Source organism: Girardinichthys multiradiatus, chromosome 21 (assembly GCF_021462225.1).
Source record: "Girardinichthys multiradiatus isolate DD_20200921_A chromosome 21, DD_fGirMul_XY1, whole genome shotgun sequence".
In the NCBI taxonomy this organism is placed as follows: Eukaryota; Metazoa; Chordata; class Actinopteri; order Cyprinodontiformes; family Goodeidae; genus Girardinichthys; species Girardinichthys multiradiatus.
In genome coordinates, this window is record NC_061813.1 from 27,651,114 (window position 1) to 27,677,117 (window position 26,004).

Below are 26,004 nucleotides of genomic sequence, written 5' to 3' on the forward strand. Positions count from 1 at the left end.
TATCTGTGTTGGAAGAGTGAATTTTATATATTTAAACAAAAAAAATCAATCATTGATGCACTATTGTGATAACGTTTTTGCTTTTTTTTGTGGCAATTTCAGATCTCATTAAGGGAAAAAAGCTATCCAAACCAGTCCTTTGTGAAAATTAACCCCCCTACATCATGAATTACCTTTGATTAACCACTTTTTTGAAAACCTTCCAAGGAGTAGTCGGTCCATTAAAATTACTCTTAAGAGTGCATCCATGACTCAACCTGAGAAGTTACAAAACAACCAAGAACAACATCTGAAGAACTGCAGGCCTCCTATTCCTGATGATCAATTTTGGATTTTCATCAAACATGGATTGTGATATAGGACAATAATCCAATGCATACCAGCAGGTCTACCTCTGACTGGCTGAAAATGAGGCTATTGAAGTGGCCTAGTCAAAGTCCTAACTAAAATTAGATTGAGACGCCCCAACATGACCTTATTATGCCATTCATACTCATAAACCCTCCAAGGTGACTAAAGTAAAACAATTCTTCAAACGTAGTTTCGAAGATTGGTTAAACCAGTTATTAGGCTTAGGGAGCAATTACTTATCCACATAGGGCCAGGTTGGTTTGAATAATTATTTTCCCTTAACAAATGAAATCATTTTAAACTGCATTTTGTATTTACTCATTTTATCTTTGTCGGACCTCAAAAAAATATTGGATCTGAAATGCAACTGTAACAAAAATAAAGAAACAGAAGAAATGTGTAAGGAGGAAAATACAGTTTCAATGTACTGTATATGGACACAGAAAAAGATCAGATGAGGTTATTTTGAATGGATGTTCGTTTTGTTGAAAGAAAAATTCACATTTTCCTATCAGCGTCTGCAGTTTAATGCAGCCAGTTCAATATTTGAGAAAAATTTAATTGCAGCACTTTTATTTCTAATTAGATAAAGATAATACATTTTATTTATCTTCTACATTTATGACAAGCAGTACACATGGCTCAATTGTAATCTCCAACTTGGATATCTATGCATTTTATTACAAGAAATACTTTTTCAAAGCGAGTGTGTGCATGGTTGTTTGTGTGTTGCCCTGCGACGGACTGGCGACCTATCCAGGGTGAACCCTGCCTCTCACCCATAGACTGCTGGAGATAGGCACCAGCTTCCCCGCCACCCACTATGGAATAAGCGGTAGAAAATGACTGACTGACTTTTTCAAAGCTTCTTCAAAGGAGAAAGCCTGTACATCTACCACAGTTCCAATAAAGAAATCGTTGCTGTTATAAATGCAAAAACTACTTCATTTTAGTGCCGTAAATCTCAGATGCATAGAATACATAAAATCCTATATCTTTGCTCACTATTGCACACTATAGGACAAATTTAGTTAATCGCCAAAAGAAAGTCTGCTTCGAACATAATTGAGTGCTCATGCACATCAATGATGGGTGTGTAAAAATTTAATTGAAAGCAAATGGTGAAAAAGTAAGTAAAGGTAATTAAACAGAGGAAGCCTCACAGATGCAATGAACACCACTACCAACACTTAAATGAGTTAGATGGGGCTCACATTGTGAGACCAGGTGGTTGCAAGGTGTCCAGTATATGGTGGTTGGTACCAACAGGTATTTTAAGGGATACCCACACATGTTGCGCCATGCCACATTTCATTCAGCTCCATGATGAACATTGTGAAGCCTGGTTATGTTTCTGGTGAACTTCACTTGCTGTATCGACTGACTGTCGGATGCTGCAGCAACAGCCTAATGATCCTGTGGCTGCACAAATTACACACACAAATTAGGCCCTCTATACCTGACAACTACTTGCTAAATGATGAGCTGAGTAACTTTTTTCTCTGTGATTTTATCTGCGTTTATTTTCATTTCTATACCAAAAATTACTCTCATTCCAAACTTGAAAAGGAAATTATTTATCGCCACTTTTAGTCCGAGGGAGGCTTGAAAAATTCAGCACATTGCAAAAAATATTCATACCCCTTTGGCTCAAAGCAACTCTGGAGGAGCTACATAGATCCACAGCTCAGGTGGAAGAATATGTCAAGAATAAAAACATTTTTCATGCACTCCACAAATCTGACCTTGATGAAACAGTGGCTAGAAGAAAGCCATAAGAAGTCATGTTTGCAGTTTGCTACAAGTCATATGAACACAGCAAGGGTGTGGAAGACGGTGCTCTAGTCAGATGAGACCAAACCTGAACTTTTTCTCCACCATACTTGCTTGGTGGAAAACTTTCAATGGAACATGGTGGTGGCAGCATCATTCTGTGGAAATGCTTTTCTTTAGCAGGGACAGGGAAGTTGGTCAGAGTTGATGGGAAAATGGTTGCAGCTAAATGCAGGAAGACTGCAAAAGACTTTAGACTGGGCTGGAGTTTAGCTATTTTGCAAAGAAAAATTATCAAAAATGTTATTACTTAGATGTGCAAACCTGATAAAGACAAGATCCAAGGGACTAAAAGGTGGACTGTTGTAGCCAGTAATGTAATCCCTGCCAGTAATGTTTACTAAGTAAGGTTATTTGTCTGAATTTTTGGCATAGCATAAACTTTTTTTTAAATGCAATACCCGTAACACTCATAGGTCAAATGACCCAACTATCTAACTAACAACTGTAGGCTACTTGAAAGTAATTCGCTAAATATTCCTCCATATGTAAAATTATAATTTTACATATCCAAGCAATGAAACAGTATTCTAAATTTTTTTCCAACTGATATTTCTCTGATTGGCTTTAACAATCCTTAATTAAGAGTGCTACAGAGTCCCTGATGAATGAATATAAGGACTATGTCGTCAATCATCCATTTTTTTCAATAACAAAATGCACAAAAATGGATTAAAAGCTTTAAGGCTTTTACTAATATAACTTGCAGTTTGTAAATTATTAAAGGATTTCTTTAAAGCTACACCAATATCATAATAACCGGCCAATCATGAAAACTGTATTTTTGGCTCAAAAACATTAAAAGTTTAGCAATTACTGGCAAGTTATTTGGATGTTTTACATGCTCTACAAAGTTTTGAGTCAGAGGAGCTAAATACAAATGCTCTTCACACTTTTTTTTACTTAAAAGAACAATCAAAAGCCACTTAATAGTTGAGCTATACTTTGTGCTGGGCTATCACAAAAACTACCAATAAAATACACTGAGGTAGTTTTAATGAGACAAAATGTGAAAAAGGTAAAATAATAACTTTGTAAATCACTGTCTGCTTTAAAAATGCTTCCATTTTACTTTGAAGCATAAGAACCCTAAACATCATGAGATTTACACACGAAAGCTTCTCTTGAATCTTGTTAGTGGAACAGTCTACAAAATGGTTATAATTAGCAGTGCGCTCATTTTGAAAAAAAGAAAGAAAAACAAACCACATCTCTCTCATTGTCGGTGAAACAAATGACTAACACAAACAGCTTTAACTATAGTCCTTTAATTTTATTTAAGTCTCAAACCATATCAGAATTGAGCTGTCTGGGGCGCTGGTGACTGGCTCTGCTGCTGCGGCCAAGCTGAAGCTCTTTTGTCCCTGTGCTCTGTCAGTCTCCAAAGCCACCATGGTGTCTTTGGCGGCATATTCCCTCTCCTTCCTCTTCTTTGTGGGACCATCCCCAATGGGCCAAATAGCCCTGAAACTGCCCCCCTCCCCTTGTGTGTCACTGGGATCATGAGGGACTGCCCCTCCTACTCTTCCTGCCTCTGCGTGCCCCGTCCCAAAACACCCCTTTCTGGAGGGCAGACTTCTATTTATACCTAGTGGGGGACTGACAGTTAACCTTTTGCACTTGGGGGGGGGGATTTCTGGGAGTGCAGCCAATGTCTGCAGGCTATTTTAAATGAACCGCTTAGTATGAAAATATCTATCTATCTATCTATCTATCTATCTATCTATCTATCTATCTATCTATCTATCTATCTATCTATCTATCTATCTATCTATCTATCTATCTATCTATCTATCTATCTATCTATCTATCTATCTATCTATCTATCTATCTATCTATCTATTTATGCTTCCTTGCTATAATAATGATCCTGCACCACATGCCCTCTCTCCTCCCTCCCTCCTCTTAGGAAGGATAATTGGACGAGCTTCAACCTCCTTTCATTTACAGGCACAGCAAACCGAAAGACTCCATTAAGGTACCTCCTCTCTGCCAACAACACCCCCTACCCCTTTTCCTCCCCTTTCTCCTCTCACCCATAAGCTTCATCCTTCCTTCAGGGCACTCAGACAAGCCAGGCTGGGGCCTGATCTGACTTATCGATTTGCCCCATCTACAGGTTTGCCCAGGCAGACGTCTCCTTGCTGATGTTGGTGGCTTTAAAAAGGTTTGAGACTCAACCGCTTGGAAACAGGAGAGCTCTGAAACATTTTTTTTATTTACACTTCATTTGTATGTCTTAAAATATGATCAATATGAAATAAATATGGAATGGAGTCCTCCAGAGTGAATAACACTCTCTGTCATCCAGATGTCCACATGGGAGAGGAAATGAATCTTTAGTATTTGAAGGTCAAGATGTTACAATACAGCTGTGACAAGATAGAAACATTCACTCTAATTTTGAAGGGCACAACACAGTGGTTGTAAAAAAAACAATAATTTATTAAGCTATGCATTAAGCACAGCAATGCACCCATGCTAATATTTTGTTAAATGTCCCTTAGCAGATATATGCAAAACTACAAACTTTCTGTAACCATCAACTAGGTTCTGGTATAATTCTGGCAGGACATTCGACCACTGGATTTCATTTTATCTTGCCAAATCCATTCCAAAACCTGTTTTGATGTGTTCTTAGGGATCATTGCTCAGAACCCCTCTTTCGTCCACAGAAAGCTTAACAGACCCTACCACCACCGTCCATTTGTCTAATAGGTTTTAAAGCCTCACCTTAACTCCTTTAAACATAATTATTCAGTGTGGCCCAATAGCCCAATCTTTGTCACATTTCTCCAGAAGGCATCTGGCTTTTATATGTGGACAGCTGCAGATCTTAGTCAACCTTAGAGGTGTCGATATTGAAACAGGTGCTTCTTCTTTGGCTTCTCATTCAGTGTTGATGTTAAACTCCCATAAATGTGGTGTTTCATCATCTTCCAGCTAATGACAGACCCGAGGCTTTCAGGGTCCTGGGTTGTTCTTGAACATCCTACCAATTTCATTTCATGTGAGGGGAACGATTTGGGTCATATGGTTGAAACGTGGACACAGTTGGACACAGTACAATGATTGTATTCATTAATATTGAAGATAATAATGAAAAACACACAAAAAAACATATTGTTTATTTTATTTGAGCAGCTCTGATTAAACAAGTGATTCCAATGTAATGAAGTAAATCAATACATTTTTATATAGCACCTTTCCCAGATAAGAATCCCAGTGCTTCACAATGACAGAGAATAACATTTAAACATGATTAAAATGACAAGTAAAAATCAAATTAAATGATACAGTTAATTAAATGTAAATGCACAGTGATACTTAAAGGGACCTTAAGGAAAAGCATGTTCAGGTATGAATGTGCTATTTGGTACTGCTGTTTTTATGACAAAGGGACTTTATGTGCACACATTTTATACATTTATATAATTATCAACAGATCTATTGTGTACAGTTCCTCCTCCACATAGCGTCATTCAAGCTGCTCAAGGATTTAAATACAAATAAAAAATAAATTATTTTTCTCTCTGCAGCAGATCTTTTGTTGTCTCCCCTTTGTCTCCCACCTAGTTTGTGGACAGTAAAGTCTAAGGATCCAGATGGATCGGACTAATCTTAATTGTTTACATTCATAGTTATAGAAAAGATATGTGTGTTGTAAGTCACTTAAAGTAAGAAAGTAAGTTCTTTTAATCCATGATTTTTAATACATTTTGGCCATGTTTGTGAACTTATAAAAACCCTCCACTCTGCTGTCTTTCTATTAAACCACCCTACCTCCAAGAACTTCTCAAAACCCATCTAAAAACTTTGAGTTGTAAAGCACAAACCACATATCATGAAGAAGCTTTACCTCCCAATAAAATAAAGAAATTATCTTTCTGGTTACCACCAGATGACAGTGTTTATCCTCCCAGTCTGTCTGGACATGACATCTGCGGACCCCTAGTGGAAGGACAGGGAACTGAAATGTCTTCTGATTTTAAAAAGCTTTTCCAGCCAGCATTCCTCTAACATTTTTTGAAATGCAAGTGTTTTTAGTCTTAATAAATCATAAAATGAGTGTTATTCTGTGATGTGAGAAAATTAGCTCTGAAGTGTTCAAAAATACATGCTGGAGTGTGAAAATCATATTGATTATATAAAAAAAATACATACACGATTTCCTTAAAGCCTGATGAATATACAGTTTTGCGTTTGATAAAGATGCATTATTAAGCAGCGGCAGGTATATTATTGTTAGAATATTTATTTGGTGCTGCAGCCTGCAGACTAAGTCACATGCATGATGGAAAAGGTCAATAAAATGGATTGAGAGTGAAGAAAACCCTTGCACACTCTTCTTTCTCTGCTAAAAGGTATTTGGCAGTATTAACGTGCTGCTTTCACTGATAGATAATGAAAGATTGTGCATATGTATAAATGATGGAGGGAGAGAGGGAGGGAAGGAAGGGGGCCGTTTAGGTCTACTGAGCCTTCATTACACCAGAGCAGAGTCCACTCCTGTCCTTTGCCCTCACTCATTGCCTCTGCTGGCCAGGAATAATGAATTACAGTGGATGCCATGGGAGGGAAGGAGGGGGGGGTGAATGACTGGAGTCCATTTTAGATCAAATTACCTCTCAGATCCCATTCAAATGGCAGTCTCAGGCTGCTCTTTGCCTTCTCTGTGAACCTCTTTCTGCAGGGTAAATGATCCGTTCACATTTGCTTTCCATTAACGCATTTTAGTGGCCGTTATTCCCACTTTTTCTGCTTTGCTCCATTGTAGGTTCCCCAAAAAATAAATAAAAAACTGATTCAGAATCATCTTTAAAAGGGTAAACAACAGCCATCGTTGTGATCATCATGGTGGAGCGGGGGATTTATCAGTTCAGTCAGAGTGCTCAGATACATCCGTGTTGCTTTCCTCCTCTTCCTTCTGTGGGACAATAAAAAAATGACAGCATAAACATGTGGTAATGCCATATTATGCATGCCATCCAAACAAATCCTTCCCAGTGTAAATTAAACACACCTACTTCATCTCACAGCCCAGATCAGACTCTGTAAAACCGACCAGGCCAATAATGGTAAAAGGTAATGGAATAAATCAGGATCCATCATATTATCTGTCCAGAAGTCTAACAATTTTAGGAACTCACCAACAAATAAAGACTAAAAGTGGAACACACGTCAATGAGTTTAGGATCAAGTTCAGGGGAAATAAGGACGTAAAGAACAAAAGAATGAGAAGTTGCTCTGCTGATTCAAGATTAAAGGAGATTAATAAATTATCTTCTCCATCTTTTTATTTTTTCATATTACAACCACAAAAATGTATTTTATTGGGATTTAATGCTATAGACCAACTCAAAAGAGAGGACAGTTGTGAAAAAAATGAAAAAAAAGGATGCATGGGTTTTTTGAATTCTTTCAAATACAACTTTGGAAAGAGTGACATCAATTTGTATTCAGTTCCCCAACACTTTTTAGCACCGCCTTTTGCTGAAATCACAGCTCCAGTTATTTTGGGGTATCTCTCTAGACACTGAAATTGTTCCCAGTTCTTGGCAAAATAGCTCAAGCTCAGTCAGACTGGATAGCAAAACATTTATTAACAGCAATTTTCAGGTCGTGCTAATGATTCCAAATTGGATATTAGTCTGGACTTTGACTGGATCGTTCCAACACATGAACGTGCTTTGATCTTGTTATATGTTTACTCTTTTGGAGCCTCTAAAATAATTTCTTCCACCATTACCTTGCATTGAGGTGCATCCATCAACTCTGACTAGCTTTCTGTCTCTGCTAAGGAAAGGCATCCCTACGCCATAATGCTTCCACTACCATGTTTGACCATGGGAACGGTGTGGGGATGAAGAGGAGTTTTTGTTTTCCTAAGCGTATAGGGTTTTGCACGAAGGCAAAAGTTCAGTTTTAGTTCTATCTGACCAGAGTACCTTCTTTTTCTCTAACAAACAGCTGTATTTATACTGAGAATAAATTACTTACAGGAGGACTCTATTTAGTAAATAGGTGGCTTCTTAAGGCAAGGGTTTTATTTATGGGGAATCAGAGTAAAGGGGATGGAACAGAAATGCATGCTGCACTATTTAGATTTCTGTTTTTTTTTTTACTCATTCTGTGTCCTTTCTACTTCACAGTCATGCATTAGTACTTTATGTTGGTCTATAACATAATAAATCCCAGTAAATTACATTGAAGTTAATGGTTGTTGTGTGGGGGAATGAAAACTTTTACAATAGGGGTTAGGAGTCTTTTCAGCATTAGTTATAAATTTGAATATTATCAATGACTGCAGACTTAATGGTCTAATTAAAGCTTGCAGCCTCATTCAGAAAGCCCTAAAGGTCAGAGTTTGCCCTGTTCTGATTAGTCTCTATATGTGTGGGCAGGCATGCTTTGCACCTCTCAGCTGAGAAACGCTCAGTTAGCAGAGGCTGAAAGTTGGTGCAACTGACGAGCCCGTGCTCCCCATAGGTGACAAATTCCTGACATATCGAACTGGGGGGTAAAAACAACTCAAGTGCAGCAGAGTAAGAGGTGGGGTGAAAGGGACCCAGGCGCACATGGCACTTTCAGGGGAGTCCGGCACTATTTTGGCGAGTTTAACTGCAAAGGGCGCGGTGCCACACAGGGAGAGGGGTCGGATAACTGCTCCTGGCTGACCTTCTTCAACTATAATTAAAGCTGGGAACTGAGCGCGAAGACATAACCCGAATTGTTTTATCACCTTTTAAATAAATTAGAGATCCAAAACAATTGCATCTTAAAGTTTGCATATTTGTTTTGCGATTTCAGTTCAACTTTTAAAACTCACTTATGGGGTATCGTTATTTTGCCATTTTGAGAAGATTCCTTTTCGGCAATGCGTTGAGTCTGCTGCCCTGTGCTTTGATTTGCAAAACTTTATTAAGACGCGTTAGAAAAAGATACATCACGCTGCACAACAAACATATCCTGTACCTATAGAGGCTGATTAAACTCTCAGAGCAAGAAATCCGTGTTTACTCTGCAGCAAGTGCTTTCCACCTGTCCATCTCCCACTTGTTCTTCCTTTCTTGGTATGTGAAACATCCAAAACTCGCAAAACATCGCAGATTTGGCCCGCACAGGAGAGTGCAGGGCCGACAACTGTTAAAAGAAGAACGCAAACTACAGCGCACAGGTGCTGCAGCTTTGACGCTTCTTGGTATCGCACGGTCTTTTCAAATAATCATTCGCAAGTTGCCCCCTTTTTGTTCCTCTCGAACTAACTCTGCAGCTTTCATGTCGCATGGCAGCTTGTTTGTTCTGGAAGACTGGGAATGCAAAGCCTGGAAACGTACAGAAATAGCCACTGCGGGCAGTGCATTCCCTGCTGTCACAGGTAAAACCACCGCACTGTGAGAACCGCATCAGGACAAGCCTACAGGGGCCTGGCACCAGTTATGCATCGCAGACATAACTGCTGTTTGAATATGAATATGCATGGCTAGGACCATGGAGGGATCCGTACAGAGGAGGAAAAAAAGTTAATCTATTTATATAAAAAAGATGTTTAATGTGATTTAAACTTATTTTAACATCTAAATATAGGTGAAACTCGTTTTTGCTGTTTAAAAGTTGCGTGTGGGTTAAAAAAATTGCAGGTTTTTGCTTTTATTTGTACATTTGATCTATATAGAAAAAAATAAAAAAGGCTAAAGAGGGTATAAGTGCAAACATACTGTGCAGGTATTTGATTTATTGATAAATATAGATTAGAAAAATAATGACCTGCTGAGTTCAAAATATATCTACTATTATTTATTTATTGTACTAATGCAATCATTCACTGCAAGCTACTTTTGTTTCCGTGTGTGCAGACTTTATCTACCTATATATTCATTTACCCCTTCATATACGTTATATTTAGGTGTACATTATTCCTAAAATCCATCACCATTTTACTCTAGACCATTATTTATTTATGTATAGAAACATTCATCATTTAATTCTAGGTTACATATTTTATTTATTTTTTGCTTCAGGTGCGGATTTATTTATTATTTGAACTGTAACGCAAAGAAACTTCATAATAAGCCTCATAATTCGTCCTGTTTTGACTTCGTTATCAGTCATCAAGACCAAGATTGCTCCATACAAACACATTTTCGAAGGGGTCTGAATCCCACAATGCTCCTCGGGCTGAAACTATGACTTTAGTTTGGAACTACTGCCACACAGCCACAGAGATGTGACTCTTTTCTGAGTAGATCCCTTTAATTCCTTGATCACTCACAAAATATAAACACCTGCCGTTAAAACAGCAATATTTGACCACCAGACGGGGATTGTTGCCCACGTTGCAGCTTCCAGCGGTTCGCTGAAGGGAAATCAGCTGCATTCAATTAGCCTTCATCTAATTTAGCCGAGGCCTTAATTGCGCTCTGGGTGGTAGCTGTTTGCGCTAAGCTCCGTTTGAGGCTTCTGTAGAGAAAAGAAGGAAGACGAAGAAGAAAGAACAATCCCAATTCAAATGAGATTTATCTACGCCACACCGATCAGACGGATTAAGACTTATTAAAACCTATAAATGTCTAAAAGCAGAAGATTCAGCAGCAACAAAGTCCGCAGCGTGGCGACTCCAGAGGATTTCTCTGTAATCACAATCAAATCATGGCCAAAACAAAAGTAAATTATATAGACATCATCTACCTGCAGTGCGATGTGTAAGGAATAAATTAGAGAGTAAATGATTCGTGTAAAGGCGAATGTTTAGTAAATAAAATGTGAACCATATTTTAATTTAGGCATTTTGGAGAGCCTGCAATACGATCCGAGCATTACTTGCTTTTCAGAACAATAAGGGTTCGGTTTCTTTTGGGATTTTTCCTTTTGCCTTCAGATCTCCCCTGCTCTTTATACATGAGTGGACATCTCACCTTAAAAACGTGTCTCATTCAGTTACCGACTGACTTTCTTTGTTTTTTGTTACATTGCCCACCCGTTGCAATTAGGCCTTGCTTCAAATCTTTTCTAATTCGTCTGCCATAGGCGACCCAGGATAAGACAAAAAAAAAAAAAAAATCTGGGGACAGCCGGCTTCCAGACCTAAAAAAAAGTGTAAACGGAGGGGGAAAAAAAATCATACAGGATCATCAAATAGAAGAGACGTGCTTTCAGGTTTTTGAAAGGCACAGGAAGCTGGAGGATTTGGTGCGACTCCTGCGATGGTGACAGAGCCGATTTCTTAGGGGACCCCCATTCATCTGGAGGCATGGATGATGGCCGGGAATAAGGAGGGTGGAGAGGGGGACGGTGGGACCTTCTGCAGATGCGGCCCCACCGCCCTCTGATCAGTGAGCTGGCACACATCACGGCGTCCATTCACAAATCCTCCTCCTGCGCGTCACCTTTTGTAGTACTCCATAGTACTGACGTATACGACAATCCTACCAGGAGAGATACAGGGAACGAGGAGGAGGGGGTGAAATAAAATAGGTTATAGGAACCCAAGGACAGAGCACATGCGCACAACGCGCGCGATTGATTTGTAGGCGTAGAGAGGGGTGATGTCCACGGGCGCGCGCGCGCGTGCGTGATGTGGTAGGAGGGAGGGGGAGTGGAGCTATAAGCGGATATTGCTGTATACATTCACTGCATGGATACAGAAGTTTAGGCTTTAAAATAAGAAGGAAATGACAATTATGTGGTAAAGATTCTTGGATTATTTTTAAAACACAAGCAATGAGGGGATAGATAGATAGATAGATAGATAGATAGATAGATAGATAGATAGATAGATAGATAGATAGATAGATAGATAGATAGATAGATAGATAGATAGATAGATAGATAGATAGATAGATAGATAGATAGATAGATAGATGCTACACAGACATGATTTCTATTTTTGCAAATGAACAGAGCATTACTCCGACATTGTAGTCATATTTGTCCATGTGGACTTCTGAAATAGTAGAAAAACCAAAAAACTTCAGTGCAATATTAGCCAATAAACCTGCATACTGCAAAAAAATTTAGAAAAAAATAAAAATGCATGGGTTTGCTCCATACGCTGCGATCGAGAAATTCAAGCGGATGCAGGTCCTCCAAAGATGTGATGTTTGCGTTCAACATGTGAAATGATTGCAGACGCCGAGGTCTATGACTGCTTTCCACAAACTGGGTTTCTGCTACACCACAGCAACCGCGACATGGCTCTTTCCCAAAGGCGTGAACAGCAAAAACAACAAAAAAATAATAATAACTTTAAACAAAAACCTGTACCAAAACTGCATGTTCTAACTATTCACTGTGCATTTATGTGGAATGCACATGATAAAAGCTGTTCTGCATATATTCGCCCGACTGGAGAAGCACACGGAGTGATGAAAACAGAGAGCAATTAGAAAAGCACCCAATTAACTATTTACGGGACAATTTTTCAAGAAACCACAAAAATCCTAAATAATCAGGAAAGGCTTGCACCAAAGCACCCAACACAACCAAACAGCCATCAGAAAGCACATTAGCCAAATCATAAGGAAATGCTCAAATATACTCAACCAGTTAATAGCTTCACTGGCGGTAAAGTAAAATAGAAAGATTTGATGTGGCTACAGCAGCCATATTTTGACCCATAGCCAACCAGTAAAGTAGCCATGAAAATATTTTTCTCCCAATAGTGAAACATCGATACGACCATCTGACGTGCGCGTCAAAAAAAGACATTTTCATACACAGATGCAATAATAATGCACATATTATTTTAACTGAAAGTGATGAATGTGTTTAACAAAAAAAAAAAAAACATGATATAATAGTTAATTTTCCGTTTTTCTTTTACAGAGCTGCCATGATGAGCGCTTGCACAGCCAAAAACACGCGTGTGAAAGACTGATGGCATCACTATGATCACCTTTTACCTGCTTTTCGGTAAAAAATTTCTAAAATGACCCGAGCTTTAACAATTGTTCCAGACTCGCTTGTTTTTCAAGTGAAATAAGAAAAAAATCAATTTTTGGAAGTTTATTTTTGCCACCATTGAGAATACTACGACTTTTACGGAGGGAGGGGGCTTAGTTGCAGAATATGTAATATATGTTGTGGTGCACAAAAGGCCTCCCGATCCTAATTCAGAGCCTGCAGTAGTGTCATTTCCTCCACACGCCCCTGTGTTTTTTTACTGGGGAGGTTAGAGGCCAAGCCCAGGCGGTAGCGGCCTGTCTGTTGATCCATTGTTTGCTGCTTATTTAGCGCTCAACATTAATCTGCGCTTCCCCTCACAAGTGAGAAACAATCACAGCGTGAGAATGTGGCCTGTCTAATTACACCTTTCACTCTTAACTCTCCACTGTTTGGACTGGGCGCACAGAAGCGGTGGGTGTTGGTCAGGTACGATTCAGAATTCAAATGTTCAGGCTCAGACAGAATGAGTCCATTTGTAACCTTAAAATGAAGCTCGAATATTCTTTAAAAACTAGCTATTGGGAACATGTAAGTCAGGGCTTTAACCAGGAATATCTGAAGAAAAAAAAAAAAAAAAAAACTACAATAGCAAAAACAATGAACCATACCAAGCAGCAATCAAAAAGGGGAAAGCTTAGAATTTGTTTTTTTTCTAAAAAACTAACCCAAATGTGACGGGGTAGTCTCATACGCCAAAAGTACAAATGGAAATAGTTTGAACGTTGCCCTCAAAGAGAAAACAGCTCATATCAGGGGGGGGGGGGGGGGGGGGGGGGGGAAGCATTAGAACAAGCTCAGGAATGCAAGGCATGCGCAAGATTACATTTTAGAAAAGCTACATATGTTTCCCACACTTGAAAAAATTAAAAAAATATAATTTTGGAAAACAAATGAGCTCAAAGTCGAGCGATCCAATGCTTCTCACTCACTCTCACAGCCGCTCGTTCTGCAGATCCATCCATATCAACGCCGGCTGCAAAACGGCAGAAGAGCACCGTCCGTCCGCGCCGGCCGGTGGAGAAAACCCCAGGAAACTCGGCTTTGGAGGTGGTCAGCAAAGTTACCCAAAGTTTTGTCTTTGGCGCGACTCCGGATCCCGAGCAGCGCGCACAAAACAGTTTGTTTGCATCACTGATCTCTTTTAAAGGGATATGGACCCAGTTCTGGGGCGACTGCAGGCGTCACGGCAGGAGAACGCAATCATATTTTAAATACCTAAAACGCATCAGCTTTGGCTCTTCTTGGCCATCGCGCTTTAATTATGAAGCCGTTTAGTTGCATGTACTGAAATGAAGTGATGTTATTTTCCAGGAAACAAACAAATATATATATAGAAAAGTCTTTAAATTAAATGATCTAGTAAATGTTATTGTACTTATATAACGGTTTAAAATGTTAATATTTTTTTACTCCATACCCAAATATTCATTTTACGCATACCCTTGTCCAGCTGACTTTATTTAATGCCTTTATTTTAACCATAAACAGCTCAAATGTATTAAAACTGTCGAAAATGGGTTCAAATTCAACAAACGGCATCTCCCTTCTACTGGATATGTTGCATTTTGCCCCATAGGTCGTTACCAGTATTTGTTTTCATGTCGGCAGACTTTCAGCTGTTAATCAGCTGATGTGTATTTTTGCTTTTCATAAAAGTGACCTTAGTTAAACTTCTCATCATTCATATATGTTATGGGGCTTATTTAACATGATGAAAATCTGCTCTCCTCTAGTGTTATTGGGAGTATTGAACCCCGGGGATCCACGCAGCTCACCTATTGCGAACCAACGCGTCAATCCTCTCTATGTTTTTCTATGCACCAACCAATGCACATTTCCTGAAACTCCTGAGAAAAATAAAGTACAACATGTCATAATATATGGGTGTATCTGTGTGCATGCACCGGATTCAAATTAGGCTTTCCTCTTCGTAGATGTTCGGGACTCTTTCCCTTTTACTAGGGCGAGGATGGGGCGTTTGTAGACTGCTCCGGAGTCTGCGTCATGTGACCCGGTTTCTGGCGTCCTATTGGTCAAAGGCACGTGTCTGGAAGAAGGGTGGGAGAACGTCACTCGGGGGGCTCGCATTGAAAATAAGAACAAAACTCCAGAGTGAGAGCATTAGAGCATCAGTTTAGGAGCCTCTTTATTTACCCTTAGTTTAGTTTAGGTGTAGGCATTCCCGGGGACGCACAAATCGGATGGTGGTATAAATTGGACGGTGCGCAAATGGAAAGCGCTTTAGCTCTGAGATATCAGTTGTAACCAGATTTTAAGGGAATATATGAGACAAATTATGCTTTTCGCAAAGGACACTACGGCAAGGCTTTGCGTGGTGTCCAAGGCACTCACTGGTATTTGAGTTGTTTTATTTATTTATTTTACCCGTGCAGTTTTTTTGGGGGGGGGGGGTAATTTCCCTTAAAGTTGTTCGCAAAAATTCTTGCTGCAGAGGGAGCGACAAAGGGGTTAAAGAGCGTAAAGCGAGGGAAAGTGAATCAGGATGGAAGAAAATGATCACGGCAAAAGAGATGCGGTGGAGCGGCAGGAGTCGCCGGATGAATCCAACAGAGCCATCCTCCCTCTATTACAGGCGCCGGGGAACCTGCAGATCCCGCACCGGGTCACCAATTTCTTCATCGACAACATCCTGCGGCCGGACTTTGGACGGAAAAAGGATGTGGCCGCGCACCGCAACGAGAGCAGCCCGGCGTCGCGGGAGAGCCGTGGCAGCCCCGCCGCCCCTCAGACCGAGCCGGTGGGCAGCACAGTGCCGGCGGAGGGGACCTCCACTCCGCACACGGCCACCGGGCCAAAGAAGCCCGCGAAAGCCGCCGAGGAGTCCCTGAAACCCAGCGTGGAGAACGGAGACCAGTGCCTAAGCTCAGACTCAGACAGTTCCCAAGCCAGCTCGAACCCATCTATGTCGCAGCCCATGCTGTGGCCAGCCTGGGTCTACTGCACCAGATACTCGGACAGGCCCTCTTCAGGTTGGTGGCATGCCGTTTTACTACATCCTCAAATATTCTCCGTAACCTGAAATACCCCGTAACACTGACCCTGGATGGCTTGACCGAGTTTTAGCTGCAGTAGGGAGAACGATCGATGTGCAGCGCACACAGCAAATATCCCTTTTCAAATACAAACATATATATATAAAGATATATATTTAAACCAGGAAAAGCATTCAGTCGAGGATTTTACACAAAAACGTGCCATCGCGCCTAAATAAACTTACATAATTTATCTCGTTAATATTAAACTTAAAATATTCTCGAACGAAGAGAGCAGGCCTTCTGAGAAAACCAAAACAATAGAGGACAAATACTGAATGCTTACGGGCAGCATTTTTACATCTTTTTAATTTTTAGCGCGCAACAGTACAAACAATATCGACACATTTTTACAACTTTACGCACAGATTTCTCCCTTGTACATTAGTCTAATTTCTCGACTCTAATAGTAAATCCTTTCAGCTAAACACAAGCGTGCTAAACTACACCTCTTCCAGGCAGCATGGAAAACTTCAAACTTACATTTTGAAGCACTTGTAGAACCTAGTTTTGCTTTCTAAAAGTTAAGTTTGGGATTATATCAAATCTGCTTGTGATTTCATAACAAGCTTGTTGATATATTCATAAACTAACTCATAAACTCCCTGAATTTCTTCGTAAGTCTTTAAATATTTCTTAGCGTGCATATACAAAGTAGAGTACAACTTGTTCTCATGCATTATGTAACGTTATACTATAGAGTGGCGTGGGCTACTACTACGAGTTACAGAGCTTCTGTTTTCACTCAGCGTATAGGGTTGATTCTGGGTTTGTTTCATTAATGTTTTCGCGCACTGTTTCGGATGTGGGGACCTAGAAGACCGTCTTTCCAGATGGAAAATGATTGTGGCTCTAATGTGTGCTGCTCAGATCCCGCATTCTGTTCACGTACGTCCACCAAGGAGTTTTTCAAGTGGCCTACAAAAAGTGAGGGAGGGAAGAGAGAGAGAGAGGCAAAGCAGCAGCAGCGAAATTCATCGTAAATCTTAACTAAACAGAAAAAAAAAAACACTGATTCTGCTTTTCCTGCTGTCATCTGATAATATTTGTGTCTACAGACGAGACAGTGTCACTGTGTGTGCGTGTGTGTGTGTCTGATGCGTGTCTGTGTTTGAAAGAGAGGGAGAGAGACAGCAACAGGAAGCCATGACTGCTTTTGGAAGCTTGGAGCTTATTTTCTTGCTATTTGTCAATAATAAACAAACATACATTTAAATTACTCATATAATTTTACGTTTGCGCCTTTTTGGCTTTCCAAAAGCACAAACCGAACTGAGCACACACGTAGATATTCATTTGTTTACATGTATTTCAGGGGGATTGGAATAAATAGTCGGAAAACGAGTCCATTTGTTGTAAAGTGTGCATACATTACGCACGGGTTTTGGTTACACTAGGAGATAATGTTCGCAACGCAGGGCAAATAATAGAATCAGATTCGCGTTTTAGTGAAGTAGTTTAGGAAAACATAAAAATATGGGTCATTGCTCTTTGTCTATCAAGCTGTTTTGGTCTATGTTTCACCATGGGTCGCCACCTTGACAAATCGTGAAGTTGCCATTTCGTACTTGCACAACAATGTTGTACTTAAACCATTCTTTACTGCTAATTAATATTTGTGGTGAAGTATTTTATCCAATACTGGTGATAAATACAAAAACAAAAAACACTCAAATCTCGCTTGAAAGTAGATTATCAGAGATTATCTGAAATCTTGGTATTATGCCCTATTTCCATTTAATTTAAATCTGATTCTTGTTTGAGGCCGTTGATTGTCTTTTAATATGCGCGATTAAACTAACTCCTATCGACTTCCTGCTGGTAAACGTGATTTATTTGAGTCTCAAAACATTTCCTTATATGTAGACTATGAGTAAAATATAGCAAATACTTAAAATGTTAGGTTTTCAGGTACGAAATGGAACTTTCCACATGACATTTCGAAGGATAGTTAAATTTCGGTAGGTTTGCCACTGAACATTTCGTACCGATCATGCATAACTTGACTTCGAGGACTTTTCTGGCTACGAGACGACCAAAACTACAAAAGTACGAAATGGCAAATTAGCGAAAAATGACCAGCAGGCTTTTTATGATAATTTTGTCACCAATGATCGTTTTTTAATACTGACAAGCAACTGCGTGTATCTCTGAAACCCCTCCACCTCTCTCCACGCCACACAGGGCCAAGATCCCGCAAACCAAAGAAGAAATCGACCAGCAAAGAGGACAAGCGACCACGGACGGCCTTCACAGCGGAGCAGCTGCAGAGACTAAAGTCGGAGTTCCAGACCAACCGGTACCTGACGGAGCAGAGGCGACAGAACCTGGCGCAGGAGCTGGGTCTGAACGAATCCCAGATAAAGATCTGGTTTCAGAACAAGCGGGCCAAGATCAAGAAGGCCACTGGCACCAAGAACAGTCTGGCCTTGCACCTGATGGCGCAAGGACTGTACAATCACGCCACCGTCACGTCGAAGGACGAGAAATCAGACAGCGATTGATTCCCTGAGAAGTAAACAGCAGCCTCCTGACGAAAAAGAACCTATAGTAATCCTATGATAGATTTATATGGAGATTAAAAACTCTACTTACAGGAATATTTAATGTTACCACTGCAGATACTTTTAACTATCACTCACTATGGATGTACACAATGGCTCCAAGACACCACAACAAATAAATAGTCCCTACAAGAATGTCTAACCCCACCATAGGCCTCCGTAGGTTCCTATGGGAATATTATAGTGATTTTTTTCGTTATATGGGAGGTGTAATCAAGCCTACAATGCAATAATATGATCGAATAAAGGGCCAGTGTATAGCCTATACCAGCATAAATTGTTTTAAAAGAAACAGAGAGATATTTCTGCAATATCACGTCTATAAAAGATGTATAAAGGTACGTTTTCATTGTTTTTGTCGTGCCCGCCCCCTTCCTGGGGCTACAAATGCTTACACTCTCCATTTTTATAAGCCGTATAAGGATTACTGCTATCCATGATTGTCATCCCGTTACATTTTAACTAACTGGCACTTGACGTTTTTATCTGTCAGTAAAGTCGGAAATTAATAAAAAGAAAAACTGAAGTCCAAAGAATATTTTTCTGCTGCATCCAGGCTACTGTGAATTTAAATATGCTAACAAGGTTTTTCTAATGCCATGCTCGCTTGGTTTTCTTGGTTGTTTTCTGCGTGTAAAACGGACAGTGAAATTTGTTAGGGCTAATTAGGCACTGCGTTATTTTTTTTATTAAATTTTTTTCCCCCCAAGCATTGTTGTAATGCGGTTTGTTGAAAGTGACCAGTGGCAGTTCTTGCATGAATGGCACCCTGGGCGAGCTCCTACTTTGGCCACCCCATGCACACAAAAAAAAAATCAACATTCTGCAAAAGAGCTTTTTTTATTATTATGTGATTTAGCAGAAACATTTAGAATTAAAAATATTGATCAAATAACAATTGAACCTGATACATATTTTTTGCAATATTTTTTAGAAGAGCGAGGGATGCACCAATTGATTGGCTGTAGATCGGAATCAGACAATTTTTTTCTGGAACATCTCTCATTGGGGATTTTTATTTTTCAGGTCTATGAACACATCAACAGCATGTACTCTGCTGCACTTGTTCTTGGTTTAACAAAAATCAAATTAGAGATGTTTGGGTTATATTCTTTGATGCAAAAATTGTGATAATCTTGTAATTTCTACATTTTCTGTTTGAATCAAATCTAAATTTAACACAAAAAAACTGCAGAACATTTTATTTCCCCTTTTATTTGTTTTAATCGCTAACAATAAAATATCTGAATTCATCAGTGTTGGAATTGGCATCTTACACCTCATAGGAAACTGGATATCGGACAGGAAAAGTCTCATCAGTGCATCTCTAATAAGAATGCCCTTCTTCTCTAAATAATCCGTAATCTTTGCAGAAAGAACTCTGTCTAGGTTTGTCCAGTCAGCATATTGTGGTTTTTATCACTGTCTCAGTTTAAGTTGTTTTCCTTTTCTATTTTTTTGTGTCATGGCGCCACCCCCCCACACCCGCCCCAGACCATGCCGCCCTGGGGAGATAGCCATAAATCAAAAACCGCCACTGGAAGTGACAGAGAGAAAATAGGTTTTCTTTTTCTTTTGTCTTTTTTAACCAACACGCAAAGGTAGGCCTTGTTTATATGATTATGGTCGTCTTACAGCCTTTAAACAAATGTGCGTGCTCTCTGCGTTATATGCCAATGCATCAGTGCAGCTATCATAGTTTTAAATAGCAATATAAATCATTTTTTGTAGCTAAGCAAAGGCTATGATGCTGCCTTTTGAGTCACAGAAAGAACTCTGTAGCATAAAGACAATGATGACAACCATTTGTGCGCACTCTTTAGACCTTTACATGCAGGTTGTTGGATGTTCTTGGTAAATTTTTCTCTATTTACATTTTTATTACATATCCATATATCATAAAAAGAAGGGAACTCCGTCAGTGACTGTATTACAAATGTTGGAAATCTCTTATCGTTGTTGAAAGGACTTCATATGTGTATTTATATAGATTATATTGAGAAAAAAATCTATCCAATGAACAGTGTTGCTTTAGAGTAGATATCTGAGGTGTTTACACTGCTTGTTTATCTTGCAATAACTTCTTTTCGTTTTCCTTTTTTGTTTGCTTTTCTTTGTGAATGAAAAAAAAAAAGTTTATGGGGCCTTTTTTGCATGAAAGCTGCAATTTGTTGTACTTTGGGCAGAAACAACTGTGTTTAATAACCTTGGTCTTTATCAACAAAAAGTATGATTGAGTTTTAGACTGTATCCATACCAAATTGTGGACTTTTTTGCCTTTTTTCAATGTGTTTTCTTTCTTTTGTTGTGCATCTGCAAAAAGTGTGTGTGAATTAAAAAAAAGAAAGAAAATCCACCAAACAGAAACACACTTTGCCTTAAAAAGTTCAAGTGGGAACTTTTTTTCCTGAAACAGAACTGTGCCGAATCAGAGAAGCAGTGTTACTTCAAATGCAGACTTACTCAAGTTTTAATGCCTTTATGAGAACTGCTGGTACGACATTATGAATTTACTCATCAGCGTATATCTATCTATATATGAACATGTTTAAATGAAATTACAACACAGAGTTGTAGAATACAATGCTATTTTTTATTTTATGTTGGAAGTATTCTTTGGTATAAATGTACATAATTTGTATCATGTATTAATTGTGTAATTAACTGCCTCCTGAAAAGCCGCAAAAGAAGAGTAAATAAAACCTTGGAGAATATACATGAGCAGGTTTCTGGTTCCTTTTGTATTCATGTGATGAAATATGTACATAAAATCTTTATTCAGATGGTTAACTTGCCAAAAAAATACATTATAGGCTCACAAATTCATTCTTAAACATAAGAAATATCCATGAAATCCATGCTAGATCACATTCATTGATTTCCAGATTGAAACATTTGCAAAAAAAAGCATCCAAACATCATGCAAGAGAAAGCCTTGAACAATTCCCAGGCATGTTTCCCCAACAATGCCTCATCTGCATTTCCATACTTGCACCGCTAGTCTTTGAACGCCATGTCTAACGGCCAGCGACTAGCGTTGGAGCAGATCGGGGGGCTGCTCCCAGCACTGTCTTCGAGACGGTCAGTCTTCTCCGCCACCTCTGAAAGGAGCCTGAGCTATCGCGAGGCAGAAATGGGGAGCAAAGAGGGGGAGAGAGGGAGGGGGTGGAGGGGGAGGGGAAAGAGAGCAATGAAGGTCAAAGCCCGTCATGGCTGCAGGTGGCTGTCCCCCCACGCCCTCCCTCCTTCCTCCACCCTACCCCACCTCCGCCTCTCTTAGTAACCCATTCTCCACAGTTTTCTCACTCTCTAAACTCATGCACTAAGTCAGCCTTACACACACACACACACACACACACACACACACTTATCACTGTACTTCATTTTATTCTCCCACACATTCCCCAGACTCCATTCATTTCTGTTAGTCCCCTCTCTCTCTCTCACACACACATACATTCACACTCATCTGTTGTTTTGATCCTTCATTCAACCAATAGGAATCTTCATCTGCATGTTCACAGGAAGAGGAGCTGCGGGAAGTTCAGATGGGGACACCAATGCGTGAACAGAAGCTAAAGCTGTTGAGCAACATGAGCGCATTGTCCTGGAAATTAAGAGAAAATACGTTATCTGTACATAGCTCGGAAGTGGAGATTAAAGATTATTTCTCAAATGAGGTTCTGTCAAAAGATACAAGCAGTTAATATTTTTCCTGCAGCAGATAACGTTACTGATGTCTTTCTTTAGTATAATTTCCGATGTACTGATTCAGAAAAGACAATAAAGAGTCCAAGAGCGGGTCAAAAAGGAAGTGGACATCCACCGTTTTAAAAGAACTCCATTCTTAAAACATCGTTGGCGCTGTATGTTATGAACCTTTAATCCCTCTTCACATTTGCATTGGGTGGTTATCTACAGAGAAGCCGATAATTGTTTAAACAGGAAATGAGGTTGTGCACTATGTATGATTGAAACGCATACTGAGGATGGAACACATAAAGTATATGTCATAGTATACTTTATGTTACTATGACTCTAGTCATAGTAATCCCCTGATAAAAAATTAAAGCACTGTAAAAGCACAAAATCAAAAATTTGTTTAAGCATTATTTCATAGATTTGTACACTGCCGTACTTTCTCATTAATAAATGCGCTACAGTTTTACAGTCTGCATTTTACAGTAACACAGTCCTGTCCCTCTGCCTCTTGTTGCTGCAAACTGCTGGATGCCTGGCTGAAACAATGCTACTAAACCCTCCCCTTGATTACAACAAAGAAAAATGAGGCTATATGAAAACATTATCAGTCATGAAAAACAAGAACAGTCAATAAACATTAAGAAAAACACTAGAATATGAGTAATAATCAGTATGTTTTGTTAATATACCATGGTAGGAATAATAATTTTCCATTTAAAATAAACAGCTACATCATGTTGTGCATTTTTTGTTTCAAATGTTTTGTTTGTAAAAAAAATGCTGCAATTAACAAAAACAACAGAAAGTTTTAAAAAAGCTGCAAGCTCGCTCCACAAAACGGAAATGCATCAGACCACTAGGGGGAGTCGACCAGACCCTGAGTATAGACACAGGGTCTGGTTGTCTCCCCCTAGTGGTTCAGTGCATGTAAAGACATTAACGGGATGCCCAGAAGAAAGTTGGAGTGAAGAAAGAAAATATATATTTTCCTTCATGTCCTTTTTAAACACGTGGTCGTAATCTTTTACAATATTATAGAACAGCAACATATTTATGTTGAGAATATTAGCGTGCTTCTAGTGGTCTGGTGCACATCTTTTTTTTTTTTGGCGCGAGCTTGCAGCTTTTTTTTGTACTTGCTGTTGTTTTAGCTATTGGCAGCATTTTTTCTTTTGTTTCTGTCTACTAATTGTGATTTAAGCATTTTTCTTATGCAGCGTTTTTTCAATTGCATAAGTTTTTTATGTTTGTGTGTTTTGGAGTTTGCATCAATCAAGTGTTTGCAGTGCATTTGTGGCGTTTTTAGCCGTTTGCACCTGTCGGCCACCCCCTTTCCATTCTGCCCTGGGTAGTGAACTATATAGCACAAAGGTGGTGCACTACCACTTCAATGGCAAACTTGATTACAGTTTCAATTTAATGAAGTAGCAACTTCATACACTGGTATAAGGCTATATATATTTTTGGACCGGAGTTGTGTGAAAACCAATTAGCTTATAACTTGTTAAACCAGTCCCTGCTTTCTCACAAAACGAAAACATCTTGAATCTGTCACAACAAGAGATGTAGAAGAACAAGCCTTAGATAAAAATGAGAATAGTCTGTGTACCTTGAGTAAAAATAGCACCATGTTAAAAATATGCATTTTAACACAAAAAATACAATAAAAACTATAAACCACATTGTATTAGGTTTTATTTAAAGTAGAAACGCAGCAACTCATTATGCTGTTAAAAAAATCCATGTTGATTTAGTAGCAGTTTTTAAGTGCTTATTGCTCCTAGAGTAGCACAAGTATTACATGCTGATATTTCCTTGTTTATTGGTCAGATTACCTGCTCAGGTCGCCAGCCTGCAGTCTGCTCCTTGACAGAGTGTAGTTTTTAATTTTTTTAAATTTTTGACATTGCTGTAAATGCACCAGAATTAGCCAATAGCCTATTTTTTTATCCCTTGTCCCTGGACAAATAAAAAATTGGTCTCACTAAAAACAAGCAAAAAGGTTGCACAATAACAATACAAAGATTAAATGAACATACTATAAAAATCCTGTCAATAAGTACAATAGTCAAAGAAAACCACAAGTACTATATGTAAAGGTCTAAACAGTCATCAAAACATATTTAATCTTAATCATAACAACGGTGACTGTTTATGCTTCCTTAATTTTTAAACCAAAAATGTCTATTGGAACTTTTTCTCTTGCACTCAAGGGAAACATGTAGTAGTCTTCTTTCAGCTAGCTGACCAGCAATGCACAGCGCCATGTGGAGGAAGTGCAGTGCTGCTTTACTACATAAAGCTATGATCACTTCATCACTTTCTCTGTCATCTAATGACAGATTTCAAACCGTAATAACCGTATGAGATTTTTAAACTGTTATTTTTTAAAAACCTTGGTGTGCATCACTATCTATAACCACACAAAGGTTTGGGCTGAGAAGAACTGCAGAAACGTAAACTTTCTGAAGTGAGTGTGGGATGCATCAAGTAAAGTATCAGTGTATATATCTCTGCACACAAAAGGGCCTCATCCTGCTATGACCTCTCCTACCATCCTCCCCCTCCCCTACTGTGTCATTTACCCACAGTTTTTGAATGCTTCCTACAGCCAGAGTGGAATCTGCTCAGAGGTGCCCGGGCTTTGTGGCGGAAACATAATTAAAGTGGTGAAAGATGTAAAAGGTGAAGAATAGGGATGACATCAGGCCAATTTCACACTTGGCACTCGAATGGCTAGGTCCAAGCCAGGACTCTTGCCTCGCAACACAGATCAAAGCCCACTGTCAACGCACCAGTGCAGGGAAAAAAAAAAGAGGCAAAAGGACACCTAACTATGCTAATCCCCAGGACGAATATATTTTAATCTTGTTAGAATACAAGTTAATGCCGTGGCTCAGTGGCTGAACTTTTTTTTTTTTGCAAGAATGAGAGGTGGAAGGAACTACTTTTACCTTTTCTACATGAGGTGCCTCTGTCTGGTACCGCCGAATAAACAGTCAGAGTCTGAACAAACTTTCTTTTGGGCCTACACCCCGTATTATCGAGCTGCATACTGTACAGGCGGCAGATACTGTAGCGGCCCCAAGCCGTTGAAAAGGCAAGCAACATTTTCATTAAGAACAACGATGGGAGGGGAAAAACAGTGTCAGTGACCCTATTTGAATCCCCACTAGGGCATCTAACATGCAAAGGAAATGAGTATTTTGTGGACCAGTTTGTCCCCTCTCACACTGAGCCCTCCTTTCTCAAAAGCACCTTGGTAACCCTTGATCTCTCATGTATGGAAGTCAGGGCACTGGGGCCTGTAGAAGTTGACTGGGCAGACAATAGCAAGTGGATGCATTCCGGTAAAAGTCACACCCAAGCAACTCTCATTTCACACATCGTGTCTGAGTGACCCTTGAAGAAGAATGCAGAACTTTTAAGCTCAAATTCTTTTGGGTCGCTTAGAAAACACACCTGTGGACTATTTTCTATGTTATCAAAAAATTTGATCTAGGATGGGTTTTTTTGAGCTTGTTTTCTACTCAATAAGAAGTGGACTAGTGTAATTA

The 26,004-nt window shown here is 39.4% G+C and overlaps 1 protein-coding gene and 1 long non-coding RNA gene across 4 annotated transcripts in view; one reads left to right on the top strand and one right to left on the bottom strand.

Moving 5' to 3' along the window:
* Positions 1–5,301: 5,301 nt before the first annotated feature.
* Positions 5,302–26,004, bottom strand: part of LOC124858070 — a 55,031-nt gene continuing 34,328 nt past the window's right edge. Inside the window, exons 5-7 of one of the 3 annotated variants that reach the window (XR_007035747.1) lie at positions 22,203–22,352; positions 21,735–21,862; positions 5,302–7,111 (exon numbers count right to left, since the gene is read on the bottom strand). This is a non-coding gene — a long non-coding RNA (uncharacterized LOC124858070). Of the gene's footprint in view, positions 7,112–21,734; positions 21,863–22,202; positions 22,353–26,004 lie in introns of those variants that run through there. The other 2 variants (XR_007035746.1, XR_007035748.1) reach the window with 2 other exon arrangements.
* en2a (engrailed homeobox 2a) lies at positions 15,284–21,463 on the top strand. The gene is made up of 2 exons (XM_047349821.1): positions 15,284–16,118; positions 18,366–21,463. Exons 1-2 carry the CDS (start codon positions 15,632–15,634, stop codon positions 18,683–18,685), a joined length of 807 nt encoding a protein of 268 aa, XP_047205777.1. The 5' UTR covers positions 15,284–15,631; the 3' UTR covers positions 18,686–21,463.